This window comes from Panicum hallii, chromosome 2 (assembly GCF_002211085.1).
Source record: "Panicum hallii strain FIL2 chromosome 2, PHallii_v3.1, whole genome shotgun sequence".
NCBI classification, from domain to species: domain Eukaryota; kingdom Viridiplantae; phylum Streptophyta; class Magnoliopsida; order Poales; family Poaceae; genus Panicum; species Panicum hallii.
The window spans coordinates 41,611,671-41,634,055 of record NC_038043.1 but is presented as its reverse complement, the minus strand read 5'-3'; the positions used below and the strand labels follow the sequence as shown (position 1 = coordinate 41,634,055).

The window sequence follows — 22,385 nt, the reverse complement described above, 5'->3', positions numbered from 1 at the left end:
CTAAAATCCTTGTGTCTTTCCTGTGTTCATCCGCCCATCGATCAAGCGCTCCTAGGTCTCCCCCAAACTCTTCCTTAACTAGGATTAGGCGGGTGCATTCCGCCACCCGGCTGGAGATTTACTCTGACAGCTCCTAAGTAGGTCGGTTCACATCTGGAGTACATACGACAATCTCAGGTCTAAGGACACAGCGTACACACTGTATAATGAGAAATCACTATTTCTCGAGTTGGGTCAATCCAGCCTCATGTCATACATGCGCCCACATTATTAGTTTGACATCTCCATGTCATATAACTCACAGCCATCAACTAATACATGTGCTAGTCTAATATTCATGTGTGTCCATACATAAACTCCGATTAGGAACAACTTTAGAATAACTATACAAGTAAAATTCTCATAAACAATTCACATAATTACCAATCAATACAAGTTGCCTTTCATCGATATTCAATGAACACATAATATATCATGGATACAACAAAATATGATCATCTCTATGATTAGCTCTAAGGCATATTTCTAACAAGCCGAGCTGCCATCGGGGAGGGGATGAGCTGCGGGTGCTGGCGCCGTTGTGCAGGCAAGGGAGGAGGTCGGCCGCGCCACCATGGGGCGGGAAGGAGGTGCTACATTGAGGCCTCGAGGGGAGCCGGCCGGCTGCACCGTCGTGAGGGAACTAGGTGCTGCGCGAGGAGGAGAAGGGTCGGGCTGCGTCGCCAGAAGGGAGGAGGTGCGGTTTGGGAGAGGGGAGGAAGGATTTTGGGGATGAAAATGAGTATATAGATGTGGGCTGGTGGTGGAAGTTTGGTGTGATGGGCTGGAATTACGAGCCATATTAGAACTGGCTACTATTCGTGCCAGGCCGAACCAGCCCACGTGCTAAGGCGTCGGTCTAGGCACAGCACGGCACCCGTGCCGGGCTAGCCCAGGCCCAATTAAAATCGTGCTGTGCCGAGCCCATGCCAGGCCAAAAGTCGTGTCGCAGGCCGGCCCACGGGCCTCAGGCCGGATGGCCAAGTGGCTAATAAAAACCCAAGCAATACAATACAAGCTACGGCTACTTTATTGTGCATCGCCAATTCTTGCTCATAGCTTTGATAACCTGATCTCCAATACCTTGCGGGTCTGATTAGCCATAACGCGTGTTACTGGAATTCATCCAGTTCATCGCAGAAGCAGGTCCACGCCAGGTTGTTTCTTAGGCCGATATTTCCTAGCTTCCTTCTCGGGCCGCCCGCTTCCCGGCCCAACCCTCCTACTTTCTCTCATTGGCCTTTATTATACTGAGTTGGAACAATTTCATATAGAACAATTGTTCCAACTTAAAGAAATGTTGTTCTAGAACAGTGTTCTAAGAAAAAAATATTCTAAATAAGAAAATAAGAAATATAAATGTTCCATTATAATGAAAAAATGTTCCGAAAACATTGTTCCGGAACAAAACAAAATTGTTTCAAAAGACACTTCATCCAAATATGGTTTAGTTTCGAATCAGTCAGCAAGCCGTAGCTTTTTTTATTTAAATCTAAATTTGCACGAAGTTGTATGGGTCTTGCTAGTACATGCGACACAGACCTGCATGTGCTGTCAGACCTCTGGACCGTTGGCAAAAACGCTCTTTATTGGGCCTCTGCAAGCACGAATCGGACGCTTGGGCTCTCGGAAATATTAGCAGTCAAATTATCATAAAATATTTTTTATATCGCTGAAACAATTTTTATAGAAAAAAATTATTCTGTGTTTTAAAAAATATTTCGTAAAAAATCTCCAAGTATGATCTTGAAGATTTCGTCGCAAGAAATACAGTGGTGCAGTCGAATTTTAATTTAAATATACGATTTTAAAAAATATAACTATACGGCGTTTTGACTGCTAGCACACGTCAGGTTAACCCTGGATCTTCTGTGACCCGTAATATTTCCGATACCTCGCTGTCCAAAGGATCCGGCACTGAGGGCCAGGATGGGTTGCAGAGGAGGAGGCCCCGTGCATGTGTTGGGCGTCTTCTTTTTCATCGCGCTCTACTCTGTACCGCCCGCACAATGTAAGTGTACTAAATTACAATCATTAGTTCATGGCTTCCATTGTTTCACCGAGTAATTATGTGCTGATAATCGATAATATATAGTGTAGCTCCTTTTATTGCCTGCATAACCTAATTTGTGTCTGTGTATTGCGATGATATATCGATCATTTCACCGATGGCTTCTTGAGGATGGAAGTAGTGTACGTGATGATGCTACGGCGGCCATCAACTCCACAGCATCAGATGGGGGCAAGCTCCAGCTGATATTTTGTGTCGAAAGGGCGTGTCCTCCTGACCACACGTCGTGTAAGTTGCAGCACTCTAAAGCCGTATCACTGTTACGACACGAGGAAGGAGTGCCAGGCCAAGTGCAACGTCTGCAACCCCAAATGCCCACCGCATGCGGCTCCTCCCCGGCCTGATCAATGTAATCGACCTGCTTCTTGCTAGGTCCCCTCCATGCGCCTAACGAAGCCAAATAATGGAAGAACAACAGCTAATTGGCCATTGGTACTAGCTTAGTTCTGCTGCTACCAAATCATCGATCGTGCTACAGATAGTAACTTGATTGATTGCAACATGCCATCTTATCAATGAGCTCGTAGTTGCCTAGGATTGTGAATTGGCGCCTCTAAAAGCTCACCACCGATCCTTTTTAATTACACTAATAGTTTTTAAAATGTGGCAAGAGCGGTGGGTGACCAACCCATATGATGGCCATAGTCACCAGGAATGTGGAACGCCCCAACATTCCACGTTCCGGGAACGGTGTTCCAGGGACGGAAACAGGAACATTTTCGTTCCTGCAGTGTAAAATTAATCCCAAATACCGTTCCTCGTGCCTCAATTCGTCATTCCGGAACCCCGATTTGAGGTCACCTTTTAGGAAGTGTCAATTCTCCATGTCACTGACATTTGAGGGCACCTTTGTCATTAACAACCAGCTAGAGTGCCAAATCTTTTACCACTCACTCCTATAAAAGGAGTTGAAAATAATTGATCGATTCTTCTATAATCCACCCCGATTAAAACAGAAATGGTAAAAAAACACAGAAACGAAAACGATTTAAGCCACCTCCGATTTTTCTCAAAGATTACTGTTTTAATTTGGGCAGGTATTTTACCACGATAGAATAACATGTTAGCCCTGCTAACTGGCCCAAACTAGGTCCAATTCTTTCTCCCCTCGGCCCACTATCTTCCTAACAGCCCAGTTGTCCAGAAAATTAGGCCCAAGCCAAGATTGCCCTTCTTGTTTTTTTATTTTCGAACCCAACACATACGAATTTCCAAAATTGATACCTCGCTCGTCCGAATGAATTGATTCATTTTTCCCCCTAAATAAATTCTTCTAAGATCATAATCTATCCAACCCTATTTTCGTAAAACAGATTGTTTCACATTCAAAGTTCCTTTGGTTCGCGCTTTTATAACACTTTTTACGGTGGATCTTTGAAGAAAAATAAATCTATTAGAGCGTCCACCGTACAATAAATAAGATGTCTAGCTACCACCGTCCACCGTACCACCAAAGCAAGCAGCAGATCGATCGGAGTGAGTGAATCCAATCCACCACCACCATGGATACCTTGAACACCATCGCCGTCATCGCTGTCCTCCTGCTAGCACCGCTGCTCGCGCTGGCGCAAGCCTCACGACGCGGGACTCGCCGCCGGAACCCGTCGGGGCCGGCCGCTCTCCCCGTCATCGGCCACCTGCACCTCTTCAGGAAGCCCCTCCACCGCACCCTGGCGCGCCTCGCCGCCCGCCACGGCGCCGTCTTCCGGATCCGGTTCGGCTCCCGCCGCGTCGCCGTCGTGTCGTCGGCCCGGGCCGCCGAGGAGTGCCTGGGCCCGCGCGACGTCGCGTTCGCCAATCGCCCGCGGCTGCCATCGGGACGGATCCTCTCCTACGACTGGACCACCATGGGCACCGCCAGCTACGGGCCCTACTGGCGCCACGTCCGCCGCATCGCCGTCACCGAGATCCTCTCCGTGCTCCGGGTGCAGCAGTTCGCCGACGTCCACGAGCGCGAGGCGCGGGCCATGGCGCGGGGCCTCTACCGCGCCGCCGGGGGCGGCCGCGCGCGAGTGGAGCTCAAGTCGCGCCTGTTCGAGCTGCTCATGAACGCCATGATGGGGATGATGTGCGCGCGGACGTACTACGGCGAGGAGGCGGCGGCGGATGTGAGCGAGGAGGCGCGGTGGTTCCGTAAGATGGTGGAGGAGACGATGGAGCTGAGCGGCGCGTCGACGGTGTGGGACTTCCTCCCGGCGTGGGCGCGGTGGCTGGACGTGGGCGGGGTGGGGCGGCGGCTGTGGCGGCTCCGGGAGGGCCGCACGAGGTTCTTGCAGGGGCTGATCGAGGAGCAGAGGAAGGAGATGGAGAAGGGCGCGCCGGCCAGGAGGACCATGATCGGGGTGCTGCTGACGCTGCAGAACGAGGACCCCGAGGCCTGCCCGGACCAGCTCATCCGCACCTTGTGCATTGTGAGTAACAATCACTTTATTTCCACCAGAAAACCTTTTTCTTTGAGGAAATTTCTGAATAAAATTCGATCTCATTTCAAATTTTAATTCACATATATACTGGGATTTTAGAATTAAAATTCTACATCTGATTAACTCGAATGCAGTAATTTCATTAGAATCCAATCTCCAATGCATGCTGCTGAGCTGCTCTCTCATGTGCACGGCATTGCCGCCATCGTGCCTGGAATCATGGTCTGGATCCACGTCAGACTTTGGAGTTTTATCCAGCTGATGTATATCAAAACCCAACTATATTTGTCGCACTAGGCCACATGTGGATGCAAGTATCGTGCATGTGTCTTTGAACTCTTCAGTGCTACTTGTTCAAGTCTGTTAAGTTCGTTTTAAACCTTTGGTCGGGATCAAAATCTGGAGGGAAAAACTGGTTATCACTGTAGCCGCAAGATAAATGTCCTGGAAGCTAAAAACCAATATTTTGCTAGGGTTTTGGATTTAAAAAGAAACGAAATGTTCACAGACATATCAATGCACAGTACATTTGCCTCTGATGGAATGTAATAGACTTTCAGTAATGCAGAGTAGCTGAGTATGGTTGGGTGTACAGATGTTGCAACTTCCAGAGTTCCAGTTATTTAATTTGTTGATTTGCTCTTCGTTCAGCAAATTCTCGGCTATATGTTAGAAGCTTTGCTAGAGTTTCTTTTTCCTGAAGCTTTCTCAAAATCACAATGGGGGCATGAATTTCTTTAGCTATATTATGGTACACGTCTTTAAAATTTAAGAATTTCTAGCAAAAAATGCCATCGTCGGAGAAATTCATGTACGTTGGTCTTCAGACTCTTCCTCCTCCTGTTTTCTTTTAAATTTTTATACTGGTGATGTGTGTTTCTAGTTTCATTGAATGAAAATACAAATGGAGATATTGAATCTGTATTTTTTCCCCTCCATTTTTTAAAGAGCTCCCTGGAAGCTGGAACAAGTACTTCAGCCGATACAGTCGAATGGGCTATGTCGCTCTTGCTAAACAACCCTCCGGTGCTGGAAAAGGCTCGCCAAGAGATCGACGCATGCATAGGGCAGCCAACACGCCTAATCGAGGCGACTGATCTGCTGAAGCTGCACTACCTTCGGTGCATCATCATGGAAACCTTTCGTCTGTACCCACCAGCACCACTTCTCGTTCCTCACGAATCCTCCACGGACTGCACGGTGGCCGGGTTCCATATCCCCAAGGGGACAATGCTGTTGGTGAATACATTTGCAATCCACAGGGATCCTGAGCTATGGGATGAGCCAGAGAACTTCATCCCTGAAAGGTTTTGTGCCACCAAACTATTCCTTATTTCCTCTTGGTTTTTAGTAATAGAAATGCTATTTTGGTGCCACTTAGCATGATGTGCTTTTCACTCTCATAGGTTTGAGAATGGGAAGAGTGAAGGCAAGATGTTCATCCCGTTTGGTATGGGAAGGCGGCGATGCCCGGCAGAGAACTTGGGCATGCAGATGGTCGGCCTTGCCCTTGGAACTATGATCCAGTGCTTCGATTGGGAAAGAGTTGGGGAGGATCTTGTGGACATGAGTGAGGGCTCTGGCCTAACCTTGCCCAAAGAGGTGCCCTTGAAGGCCTTCTATGAACCTCGCGCTTCTGTTGCCCATCTTCTTTCGGGGATTCAGTAGAGTTCTGAGGTCCATCGTTGTTCTGTTTGTTTTAAAGGTTACTGCTAAATAGCATGCTGAATTGCTTATATGTGGCAACAATGTCTATATAGGCAACAATGATTTAGCCTAAGTGTGTAACCAAGCTCCATGTGCAAACCTGTAGAGGATTTTTACGCGCACAATACGACCATATAATAGTGTCTGAAAAAGACTATATACTACTGTTTGAAAAGAATTAGTATGTAAACATCGGACGGTTGAGATTTTTTTATACCACTGAAACATTGATTAGTAGTATGAGGTGGTATATTTAGGTAGTATAGATAGTATAAAGGTAATATGAAAAAAATTATTTCACCACAAGATTTCACCCTTGATGCAATGGCAAAGTGTTGCAATATGACAAAAATGGTTGCAATAGATAAAATTGCAAAAAAATTATTAAAATTATCCTTAATTTATAAGTTACTAATGATAATCTTACCGCTTCTAATAGACGGTTGGATCTTTTCTATACTACATGCTATCAAGTGGTAGTATTGTGCGCCGTAAAAGAGGCCAACCTGTAATAGCCCATCAAAGCTCTGTTTGGAAGTTGGGCTTCTAAACCAACAGGTCTTGAGTCTTGAGGAAGTGTGTTGTGTCTACAGGCACCGTGCCATGCAGACCTCCATCGAAATAGCCTTGACGCCCTGTACGTTCCTGCAAGGTAGAGCTCTGCTATTGCAATTTTGAATTTTCCAGCTCCGGGCACAGCTCTTGGTCCTCCAGGAATTCACTCCAATATAGAATTTGGAGCTAGTATCTAGAGTGTTCAGTTTGTAACTCCTAACCCATTTATATTTGCGCTAGAATTCCTAAATTTCTTTTAAGAATTTCTCAAAGCCGAAGCAAATTGAGTGACCTTTCACTTTGATATTCAAATAAAGTGCATTATCAGCCGAGAGATATCACACCTGACATGCTGCTGCTGCTGCTGCTGGTGTTACCACACGCCCTGACGTACTCACTTTTAATGGTGTGCCAACAAATCACAGATGGTTAGTCTTTCTTACAACCAGGAACAGGGGAAAGATACGACGTAGCTCACTGACTGAGCCCCAGCGTGTAACGTTGCCTAATTAATTTCCTCCCTTTGTCTTTGAAAAAACTGATTTCCTCCGTGCAGTTCTGCCCAACCAAACGAACTGCGTCGGTGCGGCGTTGCGCTTGATCCAGGGTGACAGCAGATGCATCTGCGTGTAGGTGTAGCAGCATTGTCTAGCTTGTTCGACAAAAAACATGCCGCGTCGCCTCGTGTCGAAGGAAGCAGCGAGCACACCACCACCAGCGGCTTTGCCTTGTTGCCCCCCCCCCCCCCCCCCGCTCCAGAGCTTCGCCGGCAAGCCGTCGCCGCCACGGCAGCGCCCATCATGCCTTGCTTGCTTCCCCCGGCCGGGAAATCACCTCCCGGGTCCCGCCCCCGGTGCCAATCTTACGACGCGGGACAAACTGCCATCCATGGCCTAATTGCATTGCTTGTCCCTTATTCTCGGCAGCTGCGTTGCGTCCTCCATACCTGACGTGCGTGGAGTCGACGCCCCCCGGCACACGCACGCCTGCCGGCGCCGGCCACCGAGCTACCTGCCAGGATAATCAACCAGCCAGCCCGGGCGGACGGCGCCCCTGATCCATCTCAGAAGGTAAGCAAGTTAGTAGTCGCAGGCCGCCGGAACGGCTCGGTTCTTCCCCCGGCCGGCGGTCTCTTTCCGGTCGCCTCCTCCCCCTTGGCTTCACATCAGCTAGCTTAGGACAACGATTGTGCAAAGAAAACCCATTCTTCTTCGTCCCTTCCAATCTGTATTGTGTTGGAAACGGCCGCGTTTATCATCATTGCGCATCATTATCATTATTGCTGTTTGGTGTGCCTGCACGCAGGGACCGACCGATCGGACGACCACACGCCCTCCATCAACAGCGCTCCGATCATCCCACGGAGGTACGCGGGTCTCCGCCTCCATGCCGCGTCAATTAAATTCCTCCGCGTCCACGCATGCGCGGTGATCTGGGCGACCGAAACCCCTCCACGTCCCTCGTGGTTTCCATGCTTAGCAACCAAGCACTCGCTCACTGTGATTGTTTATTCTTGCACGCAGGAACAACACGATCTCCACGACGCGTCTCCTCGCATCCCATCCGGTGGGTATTTGCCCCCGTCAAAGCTTGGGCACAGCTAGCAGCACCAAAAAATTTCCAAAAATACCAGGAAAACCGGGAGAAAACCAGCCAAAGCCAAAGAAAAATGCAGCAAAAACATCAGGAAGAACAAAACTAGCCAGAGCAAGCCCAGCCCTCCGCCCAATCCAGCAGCCACACGACCGGGGCAGCAAGCAGTATATAACCAGCAGCAGCCCGAGGCGAGCGAGATGCGGAAGTGGACGAAGAAGCTGGGCCACACCCTCTCCCGCCTCCTCACCTCCAAGCCCCCCTTCGCCTTCTCCCGGCCCAGGCCCACCCCTCCCGCTCCCCTTCGCCCCCCTCCGTCTCCGCCCGTCTCCTCGATCCAGCCGCAGCCGCCGGGGCTCCCCCCCTTCCCCGCCGCCCCCACCATGCCGCACCACGGCAGCCACCGCCGGCCGGCGCCCGCCCCGGGCGGCCACGTGTTCCCGCGCGCCGCCTCCACCGTCCTCCCCGACCCGTCCCGCTTCTTCGCGCCGGAGCTCCTCGCCGCGCCGCTCCCCACCAACTCCTTCTTCCAGAACTTCGTCCTGAAGAACGGGGACCAGCCGGAGTACCTCCACCCCTACTCCGTGCGCTCCCCCGGCGGGGCGGCACTCGACGTCTGCTACCCGTCGCGGAACCACTCCCCGTCCTTCGACATCCAGACCTTCGTCGCGGACCTCACCGTCGCCGACGCCGCGGGGGGCGCCGAGCGCCACCGCATCGCGGCCTTCGACGACCTCTCCGTCACGCTCGACGTCTCCCCGACGCTCCGCGCGCACCTCGTCCGCGGCTGCCCCTACGTCACCGTCGTCACCACGACGGGGCCCGTCGACGTCTCCGTCGCGTCCGTCCACGCCTTCGTCGACGTCGCCGCCTGCGACGGCGCCGGCACCAAGTGGCGCCTCGGGATGAACAGCGGCCAGACGTTCCTCCTCTACGCGTCGGCGCCGATACACCTCGCGCAGGCCGGCACCACGCGGCTCTCGGCGCCCGGGTTCGCCGGCGCCATCCGGGTCGCCTACCTGCCCGACGCGTCCATGGAGCCCGTCCTCGACCGCTACAGCGGCTGCTTCCCGACGGCGGGCGACGCCGCGCTGCACCGGCCGTTCTGCGTCGACTACTCGTGGCGCAAGGCGGGGCACGGGGAGCTGCTGATGCTCGCCCACCCGCTCCACCTGCGGCTGCTCTCCGACGACTGTGGCGTCCGCGTGCTCGACGACTTCCGGTACCGGAGCATCGACGGCGACCTGGTGGGCGTGGTCGGGGACTCGTGGGCGCTGCGCGCGGACCCGGTGTCGCCCACGTGGCACTCGACGCGCGGCGTGAGCGAGGACGGCGTGGCCGAGGTGGCCGCCGCGCTCCGCGCCGACGTGGCCGGCCTCGCGTCTGCCCCGATCACCACCACGTCGTCCTACTTCTACGGCAAGGCGGTCGCGCGCGCGGCGCGGCTGGCGCTGATCGCGGAGGAGGTCGGGTGCCCCGACGCGATCCCGGCGGTGCAGAGCTTCCTGCGGGCGACCGTGACGCCGTGGCTGGACGGCAGCTTCCAGGGGAACGGCTTCTTCTACGACGCCAAGTGGGGCGGGCTGGTGACGCTGCAGGGGCTCCGGGACTCGGGCGCCGACTTCGGGTTCGGCATCTACAACGACCACCACTACCACCTGGGCTACTTCCTGTACGCCATCGCGGTGCTGGCCAAGATCGACCCCTGCTGGGGCCGCAAGTACATGCCCCAGGCCTACTCCATGGTGGCCGACTTCATGACGCTGTCGCGGAACAGGGCCGGCGGCAGCTTCACCCGGCTCCGGATGTTCGACCTGTGGAAGCTCCACTCGTGGGCGGGCGGGCTGACGGAGTTCGCGGACGGGCGCAACCAGGAGAGCACCAGCGAGGCCGTGAACGCCTACTACTCGGCGGCGCTGGTGGGGCTGAGCTACGGGGACACGCACCTGGTCTCGCTCGGCGCGACGCTGACGGCGCTGGAGGCGCTGGCGGCGCAGACGTGGTGGCACGTGCGCGCCGGGGAGGGGATCTACGAGGAGGACTTCGCCGCGGCAAACCGCGTGGTGGGGGTGCTGTGGGCGAACAAGCGCGACAGCGGGCTGTGGTTCGCACCGCCCGAGTGGAAGGAGTGCCGGCTGGGGATCCAGCTGCTGCCGGTGCTGCCCATCAGCGAGGCGCTGTTCCCGGACGTGGCGTTCGTCAGGGACCTGGTGGCGTGGACGGAGCCGGCGCTGGCGCGGGACGGCGTGGGCGAAGGGTGGAAGGGGTTCGTGTACGCGCTGGAGGGGATCTACGACCGGGAGGCCGCGCTTGCCAAGACGCGGGCGCTGACGGGGCACGACGACGGCAACTCGCTGGCCAACCTGCTCTGGTGGCTCCACAGCCGCGGCAGCGTCGTCGGGGACGGCGACGGCGCCGGGTTCGGACGCTGCTGCTGGTACCGCCAGTACTGCCACTGACCGTTGCTGTGGAGTGTATGTTGAAAGAGTGGATACGTTGAAAAGTCATACGAATAGTAGTTGTCCGTTCGTTGTGGTTACGCACACACACGATGCTTTATGCCGCTTTTATTTGAAATAAAAAGTCGTTACCGCCGTGATGGCATGCGATCCATAGGATGATGGGTCGTGGACTTCGAGATCCTTGTCCCAGGTGGGCTTGTAAAAAGCGCCAGGATCTTGTTGCCTGGCTGCTTGCGAAATGTTCGCAGCGGACGGAAGCATCGTGAGTTGTTGGCGACGGTGGCCGTTTCTATCTGACGAGTGATGACACTGGGAGTTGTTGTGTACACGTTGATCTCCTGTGCCTGTCTACTGCGACACTGAATGGAGACGGATGCGGTGTCATGGTGGTCCGTTCTGAGATAATCGGAGGTGCGGCTGGCCGGGCATCCCTTTCGTCGCCCTGCAAGTGGCGGGCAGGCAGGCGTTCGACGCGGTCGCGTCGCCGAACTCGAGAGAGAAGCCAACAAGCCTTCGGGTCGAAGCGAGCGCGGCCGTCCGTCGTGCACGCCAGGACAAGGGGGTGGCAAATTGCAACATGGCGGGCCGTGCCGCCGCGCGCAACACGAATTCACACGCACAGCTGGCCTGCGGAAAACGGACGGACGCAGCGCACTCTCGATGTCGGGCTGGTTCGTTGGGTCGGGCCTCTCGGCCGCTATCCACCCCCCCCCCCCCCCCTCGCGAGACGGCCTGCGCACGGAGATCGGTCTGGTGGGTGAATGGCGGCGCGGGCGTAAATGGGCTGCCAATTTATGCTGATGGGCCGCCTGCCAGCATTGAGCGTGGAGGAGCATACGGGTAGCTGGGCTGCACATCGTAGATCACGATGATGAGGCGCGCATGCGGGCCGTGAGATCTTGCGCGGCCCGCATGCCCACTCTGCCCTTTCTTTTCTGCTTATTTTCTCCTCTTCTTCTTCTTATCTCTGCCCCTTGCCTACATATGCCATACCAAACAAGAATTCGCGAGACCTTCTCAACGAGACAGGGCGGTCCGCGCTCCGTACCGTTCCCGCCTATGCAGGACGCAGCATTCAGCATGGCCTGCCCGAGGAACTCACACCTCCTGAAGCCAAAGCAGAATCTCTGAGTCTGACCCTGTGCATCATGGCCATCCACTACTCCGAATCAGTTGCACGCACGGCTGTCCCTCAGTCCCCAAGAACGGACGGAGAACTAATGAAGAATCAGGAACGCGGGGACATGCCATGTTCATCATGCGCCCGGCCGGCGTGTCCCTTTCTGTAACTGCACTCGGCTAGCTTTTCACCAAATTTCTTCGCTTGGTCCACTCCGTCTCCATGTGAGCCGTCGCAAGCAACTTTATCCAGAATCTCTAGATCATGATTTTCTTCGCACCCTCGCAGGTTCGTTCGTTCTTTCTTTCAACCTGTGCTCGGTCCGTCCATAGGGTAGCCGTATTTATAGCATGATACTCTCTATGTAGATATATAATATGTCCAACGGTATTACTTGTAGCACGATTCTTTACGTGGGCCCTATATGTTAGAATTTTTTAATATTCCTGATCCACCCTCCCTTCTTTCTTCCTTCTCTGGGTAATGATAGATTTGGGACCGGCTACCGCATTGATTAGATTAGAAGAGTTCATGCAATTCTTAAGCAATCCGATCAATAGAGAGAAAGACAGGGAAGAGGCACGGGTATACCTTCGTGCCTTTGCGTTCTCTTATGGCACCGACCCTGCAGCTTGCCGGCCTCGCCTGCGTCAGCCGCCCCCACCACGTCGGCGGCCACGCATGGCCGGAAGGTTGTACCGCGGTCGCGGCCAGCGTCGCCTCTCCCCGCAGCCCGGCGGCCGCGCCCGGCGCTGGCTCGCTCGTCCGCCGCGGAGGCTGCAGCCCCTTCCTCTGATTTTTTACTCCAAATCCTCCAATCTCACTAACTGCTGCCACGCCGCCCCCTCTCACATCCCTTCTTCCTCCCGTGAAACAAATACAGTACTAGCACCTTCTCCCTCACTTGGGCAAGCACGCCAGCAGCTAACAATCCAATTTAGCAATCAACTAGATTTTTTCTAGATTAATACATGCAGCAGACAATTCAATCAACTCAATCAGAGAGATTCGGAAAGAGAGCGGCGGAGGCCGCGGCCGGCGGCCGCACCCAGCGCCGGCTCGTCCGCGGCGGAGGCTGTGGCCGGCGTCGCCTCGCGCCGCAGTGGAGGCCTTGCCCGGCGGCTCGGCGGCCGCGCCCGGCGCCGGCTCGTGCCAGCTCCACCGCCGCCGTGTATGGCTGGCCAGCCGGGGCTGCGACCAGCCATGGCCCGCCTCGCCTCAGTCCATCTTCTCGTTCTGTGACGCTCACGCAGGAAGACCGTGGGAGTGGGGCCCGCTCGGTCTGGAATCAAGTGCCAGCGGCACTCGCCATGACGTGGCTCTGTTGTAGAGAGCCTCTAACGACCCGTTGCGGGTGCCCTTAGGGCCCTAGCTTGTCCGTCCCTGGCGACAGCAATAGAGTGCGGATGTGCAGTACGAGCGAGGTTGCTGCTGCCTCGATCTCTTGCGTTCAACAGAACGCATGTCTGTAGTCAAAGACCTGTGACCATAGCAGGATAGCTTAGGCCTCCTCCAATAATATGAGCTAGTACCTAACTCTAAGCACTCAAGAAGATAATCTTTATAATGATCTGACTCTCAGAACATAGCTGATATAATATGAATGACTCCACACGCTATCCCCACATAATCTTGAAGTAGGTATACGAGACTATCTCTTGATCAAGAGATAGCTATCTCTGCTATTAAAATATAAAAAAAAATATTGTATGAGCTAGCTTATATGGAACCATTGGAGGAGGCCTTAGGGTTACATATTGTTTTCTTTATGATTACTTATTAATAGTTAATAAAGAATGATGTGGTCACCGGCTTGTGCAGAGCTTGGTATCTATGGTAGTGGGGCAGATTGCCGCCCATCTTCCTTCTACCAATTTTGGTTGTGGGTGGAGATTTTCATGAGAAACGGGAAGAAATTCTTCATGGTTGGACTAGGTGCCATATGTTGGGCGTGCAGAGCGAGAAATAATATCTATTTTGAGAAAAAAATTGTTAGATCTCCCATTGAGATCATGTATCTCGCCTCATCCTTTATCTTTTTGGACAGAATCGCAAACTGCGCAAGATCACCCCGCTCTGGAGGCAGGAGCTGAAGCTCTCAAGGGAGCAGCACTGGCACTCCACCCTCGAGAATCTACATCGGAAGACACAGGAATGGTGCTGCTGCAGTGAAGACGCTCACCGGCAGAAAGAATGTCGCCAGGTGAAGAAAAGAGAAACAAGGCACTTGTGCCTGTTTGTCTCTACTGTTAGGGGTAGTCTTTTGCCCCGTTGTGGGGGAGCAGTGCCTTTGTTTCATGGTTTGTGAGAAAGTTGTTAGTCTTGTGGGTATGCTGGTGTCTTGGACTCTTGGCTTTTGGCGGTTTGTTCGACCTTCCTATGTTACACCCCCCCCACCCCCGGTGCGGTCAGCCCTCTGTGTTGGTTTAAAAACTGTAAGGCAGCGGTGGAATGGGAAGAGAATACCCTGTGAACTCTTGTGAATTTCGTTGCTACAAGTAATGAAATTAGAGCTCTTGCCCTATTGGAAAAAAAAAAGAATGGCATGGTCCGTTAGTAGTATATACAAGCTTTTGTTTGTGAATGGTAGATGGACTAGGGGGTTTTTCCATGTAGATGATGGAGTAGTTAGGGAAGCAATTAAACTCGCTCCTCGAAGGATGCATAAAAGGTCCAGAAAGAAGATGAAGAAGAGTCTAGTAAATATATAATGAGAACCTAGAGATGACCTGTCCAGCTGAGTTTTGTTTCTCTTAGGCCACCTAGTTTCGCCATGATACGTCACTAATAATTACAATAGTGAGGAACCTTATCGTGATCCATCATATTGGTGAACTTCATAACTGAGACGGATCTCCCTAACCAAACAATAGTGACGGGCTACAACATCACGCGTGATATTTAACATCAATTACCTATCCTAGTGTACTTTGTCATTTGTTTATCCCCATGAATCTGCATCTAACCTTATCCACACACCTTATTCTCTTGCTCCTCTTCTCCTCTCCATATAATCTATGCTCTGTTTGGATCGTAGGATTAAACTTTACCCTTTTATTTTATTTGATGTTAAAAATAAAAACTAAACAAGAGCTAATCGCTAGGTTAATTGTACGGATAATGGCTAATTGGTAGTTAGAAAACATTAGCCCTTGATTAGCTCTAATTAGCTCATGGTTAGGCTATTAACACAACTATGGTTAAACAACTTTAACCCTCCTATTTTAGCTCATCCAAGTGAAGCCCTAGTCGTCCATGTTACCACCACATATATATACTGCCAGCACTGCACGTAGCATCTCACCATTGCATCTCCGCCTCATGGTGGTACTGTTTAGGTTGCCAATAATATGAGGCCACTCCTTGTTTTGATCTAGCATTTCATTGGCAATTTTGTTTGGAGCATGTTGACGTACCATGGACAAGTTTCCCGCACATTAGCGTGTTTGCTAATAGAATTCCTTTTATCTTTCGCTATGTGGCATGTGAATAAAGAGTATTGTTCATGCTGTCTCGTACGTCGGAGGAGCGGCCATACTAGAGGTAACAGATCCATTATTCATTTTCAGTTCTCAGTCCCTAAAGTTACCAATAAGTGGTTCACAAAGGGTTAGTAGCATCTCGGTCTAAGTTAATTGTATCTTTGTGTGGATATTAGAGCTATTATCTCCGTCTTGAAATACAAGTTATTTTAAAGATTTATGACAAATTAGAAGAAATTGATAAAAGACGCATATACCCCTGAGTTATAATGTGAGGACTTGTGTTATCCAATTGTTTTAATGGCTGTTGCGGATAATATGAAGACCACTTCAACTAGTCCACCAATCAGCCAAACTAATCCTGCAGACTCGGAGGCAAATTAAATGAAGAAATACTTAAATATGCATATAATTCCTTATATTTGCGAACAAATTTTAATACTTGGACACCTTGTATTTAAGGGTGGAGGGTAAGGATGCAAGTGGGTACCCAATAGTATTTTTAGGTGAGCTAATTAGTTATGATGACAAGCCACTTTAGTCCATTCTGTTCTCCTAAATTATTTACGCAGAATATCATTTTAGTTTATTTTATCAACTTTTTGGATCAATCCAATAATCCAAAATATATATAACTTGCATCCCTGGTGGAGCGAGTATTGTCGAGAAAATTGTGATGTCTGATTGTCAAGGCACCCCTAAAGGCGGCATGGTCAACTGATGGTAATTTTATTATTACTAGGACACCCCTCAGGGAATGATCGACTAATGGTACATTTATTATTACTGGACTCCATAAATAAAGCAAATCTTCTTCGTGGATCCGTTTTCCATTGTATATAGTTAGCATTGTTAGTCACGCTACCTGCCATGGCCGCAGTAGCTTTTCAGTCATCGGTAAGTATGATCAGCCTCAGCTGTGCAATCCGGTCACTCTCTACCTCTAAGTACAGAGTTGCTTTTTTGCAAACCTCGGGAGGTACCGTAAATAAACCATATCTAGAGAGAGATTGAACTTTAGTACCTAAATTCCGAGTTATGGTTTGATGAAAGTACCTCATAAGCGCAAATATATCGCTACATGTTAGCGGTTTCAAAGATTATCTCATGCAGAACTATGTAAGATTTTTGATGATGTAAAGGAGATATGAGAAGGAGAAAGAATAAGGTCGTTGCTTCGTGAAACAATTGCCTTATAGCCAAAAATTAAGGATTATAAACGCAAGTATATTGGTCTAGTTTAATAGACGGTCTCATGCATTGCCGTGTTATCTTGAGATGATATAACAAACAATACATACAATAGGTTGTCTTATAAGTTGTCTCATATTATAAGTTGTCTCATAGTAAATACATAATTTCATAATTTGTGCATAGAAAAAGGAAATATTGTGAGTTGCATGGTAACAACAACTCGTACAATGGTGAGAAAGTAATCTCATATTCCTAAATTTTAGTCTATGAGGCGCTTGTCTCACGAAACAACCATCTTATTCTCTCTCCTCACTCTCTCTACGCCACCTAATAAAAAATCCTACGTGGATTTGCATGAGATAACCTATAAGACCGCTGACGTGTAGCAATGTACTTACCGTAAGACCACATACTCACCATTATACAAGTTGTTGTTGTCGTGCTACTCACAATATTATTTTTTTCATTCCATAACTTATGAGATATTGTACTACTACGAGATAAAAAAATGACAACCTGTTGTCCGTTCAGTCGTCTCATGGTGACGTATCGTTGTATGAGACCATCTATTAGACGGCTATAATATACTTACCTAAAAGGGCTCTTACTATACACTGGTACACAAAGTGTTAAGAGCGAAAACAATCAATTGCCTGCACGAGGACACCCTTCTTGAATTGCCTCGGACATAATTTCTGCAGAAACTTGAGCATGTTTTCCTTAGGGGCAGAAGCTACACTACACCAGCATCTCGTACCACCTCCAAGAGGCAAGAGCTAACTCTCTAGCCATCTCTTTTCTCCATGGACACAAAAGCTCCCAAGCCCAGCTGTTTGCCGGCCTAAGGCAAGGATCAGAGAGCAACTCCTGTTCGACCTCGACACCGTACGTACCCCCTGGCCCTCTGAATCAACCTCGAGCACTAGCGGGATTCAGTAGCCTGTCCGTCTTGTCTAGACCAGCTGCCGACGCACATGTCATGTTCGTCTTGCGCGCGAGCTGCTATGCGCCCTCCTTTCCCCGCAGATCGTCCAGATCACGATCTTCTCCGCACCACAAGTTTTTTTCTTTCTTTCTTTCTTTCCAGCTGCGGCCGGCCTTCGATCCCGTATCGACCCCTAGTGCAAAGCAGCCCTTCTTCTTTGTCCATGATGGCAAGCACAGTCCACACCTGCACCCGTTGCGTTCTGCTGTCGAACTGCCAATGGATGGAAGCCACAAAGCGGCGCCGTTTCGTTGTGCGCGACCATTGCCAATTGTAAACGCCACGCACTCTGCATTGGGGGAGTAGTAAAAATCTTAGTTTAGTTTGCTATGCCGGCCATCTATCGATCTGTCTAGCCATTAGTTTCCTTTGTGTGCTATCTGATTAATTGACTGAACCTCCGAGCTGATGGCGACGCCCGGTGACCACCAGGGCAACAATAACCCCACTTCGCCTTGTTACTCACATGGCAAAGAGCTGAAGAAGGAGGAGTGTGCGTGGCATGTATGAGCTCCCTGCTCCCCTAACCTCTCGTTCGGTTGTGAACTTGTGATGCAGGGCGTAGTGGGGAGCCGGTTGGAGGAGAAAAAGGGGTGGTTAAACGGGTTGGGCATATGTCTAAATTAAAGCGGCCGTGTGTGGCTGCAGGTTTTCCGTGGTGGATCTTTATTTCTCTGTCTTCTTTTCCACCAGCAGCTAGCTTCGTCGATACTACTTCATTAGGTTGATGGAACACGACTAACCATGTGAGGAGACTGATCAGTATTGGCTCACGCATGTCAAAAATATACAAGTGACGGTCTGTGTTGCATGCACTCAAAACATTTTAAGCTTTGAATACATGGTGTCTGTTTCCACTGCAGTAATTACGCTGGCACAGTGAAAAATAGTGGTTAACTTGAGTTTCGACTTTTGGCCACGTGTCGATATCCAAAACATCACCTGTACTGTTTTACGGTGGGAGGAGGCAGCAAGGATATATATATAATATATATATATATACATATATAATATAACACTAGAGACTAGATGTGCAGGACAGTAGTCTGTTTGGCGTGCTGCACCTCTAACTTGCAAATCTCTTGTTGAGTCGTAATAACAGATGTGCATTTAGCTATGCCATGATTAATCTATGTTTCTGTTTTTTAACAATACTCACTCCGTTCCAAATTGTAGTAGATCATTTTGATAAATCTAGATATATATATTTTGTTATATATCTAAACATAGTATGGTAGCAAAATCTATATATTTAGATTTGTCAAAACGACCTGTAATTTAGAATATGAGCATCATGTAGCAGAAATTAGCTGTCACTGCACTTGTCACATTCCTGAAGTCATGTTGAAATCTACGTCGTCATGACCTGGATGACAATGCAATTTGCAACACATCGCAAAAAACGGTCGCTGTTTGGTAGACGGATTGGATTAGAACCTCGAGCAGATTATAAATTAGAAGAGTCGCACTGACAGCAGCCAATCAGAGGAATGTGACTTATCGAGTCTGTTTCTGATCGTCGTGCAATGCACATGCATTTCAGTGGTCTGAGAGAAAGGCGACGATATTGCTTTTATCTTTTTGTTTTTATTTTGAACCCTACGTTGATATCTTGCAGGAGAAGAAAGAAGAATATAAGGCTTTACAAGAGAGTTGGGACCTCAGCCTGACAGGTACACCGTGAAAGTTTGAGAATGTTGTAAATGAACTTTTAATTTTCGTGGCGTTTCCTTTATTGTGGTGTCGTTACAGCCCTGCTTCCTTTTGACAGGTTCTGGAAGAAACAGTTTGGACAAAAACCGAGAATAATAAAATGAGAAGTACAAGGATTTGCAGTCCCACAAATTAGATGATTCTCTCAGCAGGAACCTTGATGTCAATTCTTTTCATGTAAAAGTTTTGTCATGATCCCTTTATCCTGAGTTTTTTTTTTCTCTCCCAGTTTATATGCCGACACCCAGCTGCCTACTTCCCACTGGGCAAGCAGACAAGTGGCGCAAAAGAACCGAAAAACTATGGCAAACAGATAAGTTTAATTAACCAGCTAATTGTGACACATCATTTCATTAGGTCGTTGATCAGGCGTCAGAAAACTACAGAAAGTCAGACCAGTTCCTGTGATGGCAACACAACCACACACACCCAACCCAACCCTTCACTTCCACAGGTGTTGAGCAGCCTCCAGTCTCATCAAAATGCCGCACTGCTAAGAACAGAAACTTCACTCAATGAGAATCAACGAGAAATTAAAAGGCGGCAAGAAAATATAGAAAAAAAAATGTTATCTCTTCAGGTTGGTGGTGATCAGAACTGACTGCAACGCCACCTGCTGCTGCTAGCCTGCAGTCCGCATGGAACAAGTGGTTGGCCAAGAACATGACATTTGTCCATTTGATTCTCTGAATCTGGCCTGAAGAATATATGATAAAAGGTTAATTCAGGAGTGTTCCTGACTCCTGAGTGGCAGCATCAGGCGGCAGCTAGCTGAGGGTTAGACTAACGGGATTCCTAGCGCCATGCATGTGAAACATGGCACCAATCAATGCAACTAAAGGGTATATTATTTGAGTACTAGCTGAAAGCAATATTTCCTCACACCTACACATCAGGATTATATTCTTTTTCTTCAGATAAGAGTGAAGTTATTCTTTCTTGGTTCCTTATGGGAGGACAAACGCCTGCAAATAAATGCTATCAAAAGTGAGATCAGATAGGAATGCAGAAGCATTTGTGCTTGCATTGTTTAACTGAGATTGGTAAGGATCAAATGCCTATCTAGGGTATCTGATATTAAGATGAACGATGGGAATAACCGCATCGATGATTTGTCGTCTAGGTCTAGTTCCTCCACTGCCGCAGAAGCATATACTATGAAGCATGCATTTAGTTTCTGTTTCGCCACTCCAAATAAACCGGCACGAAATTCCAACAGTTTTATTTATTCTGAGTTCCATTATCTTTATTTCTTCTCTCTTTTTATCGTAAGGGCGGCTACGTGTATCAATTTAGTACATAGGCTGGAATTTGTTATTTAATAAAGTTCTTTCATCTAACAACTTGTTTAGATGCTAGGTTTTGCACTAAATGTGGACATAAGCGTTGGTTCTAATCTTGTACGGAAATGCTTTCAGAATATGTCTTGTGATACTCTGCACTGTACTAGTGTTATTGCTAATTATCACGGAGAAAGAATAATATTAGATGCGAATACTCTGGAGAAGTGCACAATTATCTTTACTAGTTGGCGAAGAGATTGAGCTTATTCGTGATATATCCTTTTTTTTTGCTTGAAGCATATATGTACTTAAGGTTCTGCAATGACTATTCTTTCTTTCTTTTCCATTTTGCAAAATTTCAATTACAAAATGGCCACACGTAGTTAATTAGAAAGAAAATTGAGCCATAAAATGGATTTTTTTTCCTTTTACAAGATGCTACATCTGTTTCACAATGTTTGTCCCGTTCTCATATTTATTAGATAGAGAAAGCTAAGAATTAGATGGTGCATTAATCTATCCAGCTAATGAGAAAAAGTATGATTAAATTATATCGGTATTGCTCTAGTTTAAAGTTAATCTAGGAAATATATGGTTTAGTGCAGCTTTCGTTGATAAAATCACCTGACGCAAGAATACACAACTTCCCTAAAACACGAATACCATAGGAGTTATACGGAACCAGATCGTAGCCCTGTTCATCACCAACACACGTAGCTACCTGCATAAGATTCTGAAATTCGTACGATTTTTTGGAGGAAATTTTCGGAAACGAACAGTTCATTGGCCAAACTAAGATGAACTTCACGTGGTAGATTTCTTATATATAATTGCCAACCACGCAACTGGAGAAGGAGAGGGAAAGGAGAACAACTTGCTTCTCTCATGTCATCTTGAGTTGACTTCAATTCCTAGCATATTCAACCTTTGTTTTCCCAATTGTAGGTGAAAAGGCATAAGAACGAATCAAGAACAAGATAAACTTATTCACAGGTTGCATCGGTCCAGTACGTACGTGTTCAAAATTGGGCCAACAAATTCATCAGCTACTTGCCACAAATACCATGTCGGATGATCCCTTCACACCCTCAAATCATAGTCACGTGGTCATGCCACCGCAACTGAATCCTTGGCTGGTTAATTATACGTGTCGCCCAGTCATGAAGCTGACATAACTGTGTTTAGAAGCTCGTTAACTTGTTAAGGTAGTGCATGAAAATTCAGTGTGTGGTGTGCCATTACCAGAACCATTTCTAAGTTAGCTTTTTAGGTTTCCAAAGGGTGCTATGATGTGTGGAGCTTGTGTCTTGTCCTTTTTTTTTTTGAGCGGGTGTCTTGTCCTTCTATTGCACGAAACGGTGTCACAAAAAAGATGATTATGCTCATATATACAGAACACAAAAGGACCAGCAGTAAACTGTCAACAGCTTGCAATTTATGCTACTATTTTTTCATGTTTTTTTATCAAATTAATGTAGTTGATTGGTTTTTGTCGTAGCACATGACATCATATGAAAATTGAAGTTTCCTAGGATTTCAAACAATTGTATGCACAATTCACAAATTTTACGAGCTCCAAACCAGCTAAAAAAGATATACTTCAAATACAGAAGGAGACATATATGCCTTAATCCCCGGAAACAAGAGGCCAAGAACCTCACTAACCAAAAAGGGTATTTCTGTCACTACACCCCACCCTCCAAATGCCCTTTACTCCTATATATTCCACCATCCTCCAAGCTTCAGAGTTTACCCGGT

At 48.8% G+C, this 22,385-nt stretch overlaps 2 protein-coding genes across 2 annotated transcripts; both read left to right on the top strand.

Annotated features, from left to right (window-relative positions):
• The first annotated feature begins 3,566 nt into the window (after positions 1-3,566).
• LOC112882451 (isoflavone 2'-hydroxylase-like) lies at positions 3,567-6,357 on the top strand. Its single transcript, XM_025947514.1, has 3 exons — positions 3,567-4,521; positions 5,482-5,840; positions 5,940-6,357. Exons 1-3 carry the CDS (start codon positions 3,613-3,615, stop codon positions 6,199-6,201), a joined length of 1,530 nt encoding a protein of 509 aa, XP_025803299.1. The 5' UTR covers positions 3,567-3,612; the 3' UTR covers positions 6,202-6,357.
• A 2,216-nt stretch (positions 6,358-8,573) lies between these two features.
• On the top strand, positions 8,574-11,024 carry LOC112882880 (probable endo-1,3(4)-beta-glucanase ARB_01444). Its single transcript, XM_025948071.1, has one exon. The coding sequence runs from the start codon at positions 8,589-8,591 to the stop codon at positions 10,845-10,847; it is 2,259 nt and encodes a 752-aa protein (XP_025803856.1). The 5' UTR covers positions 8,574-8,588; the 3' UTR covers positions 10,848-11,024.
• Positions 11,025-22,385: the final 11,361 nt, after the last annotated feature.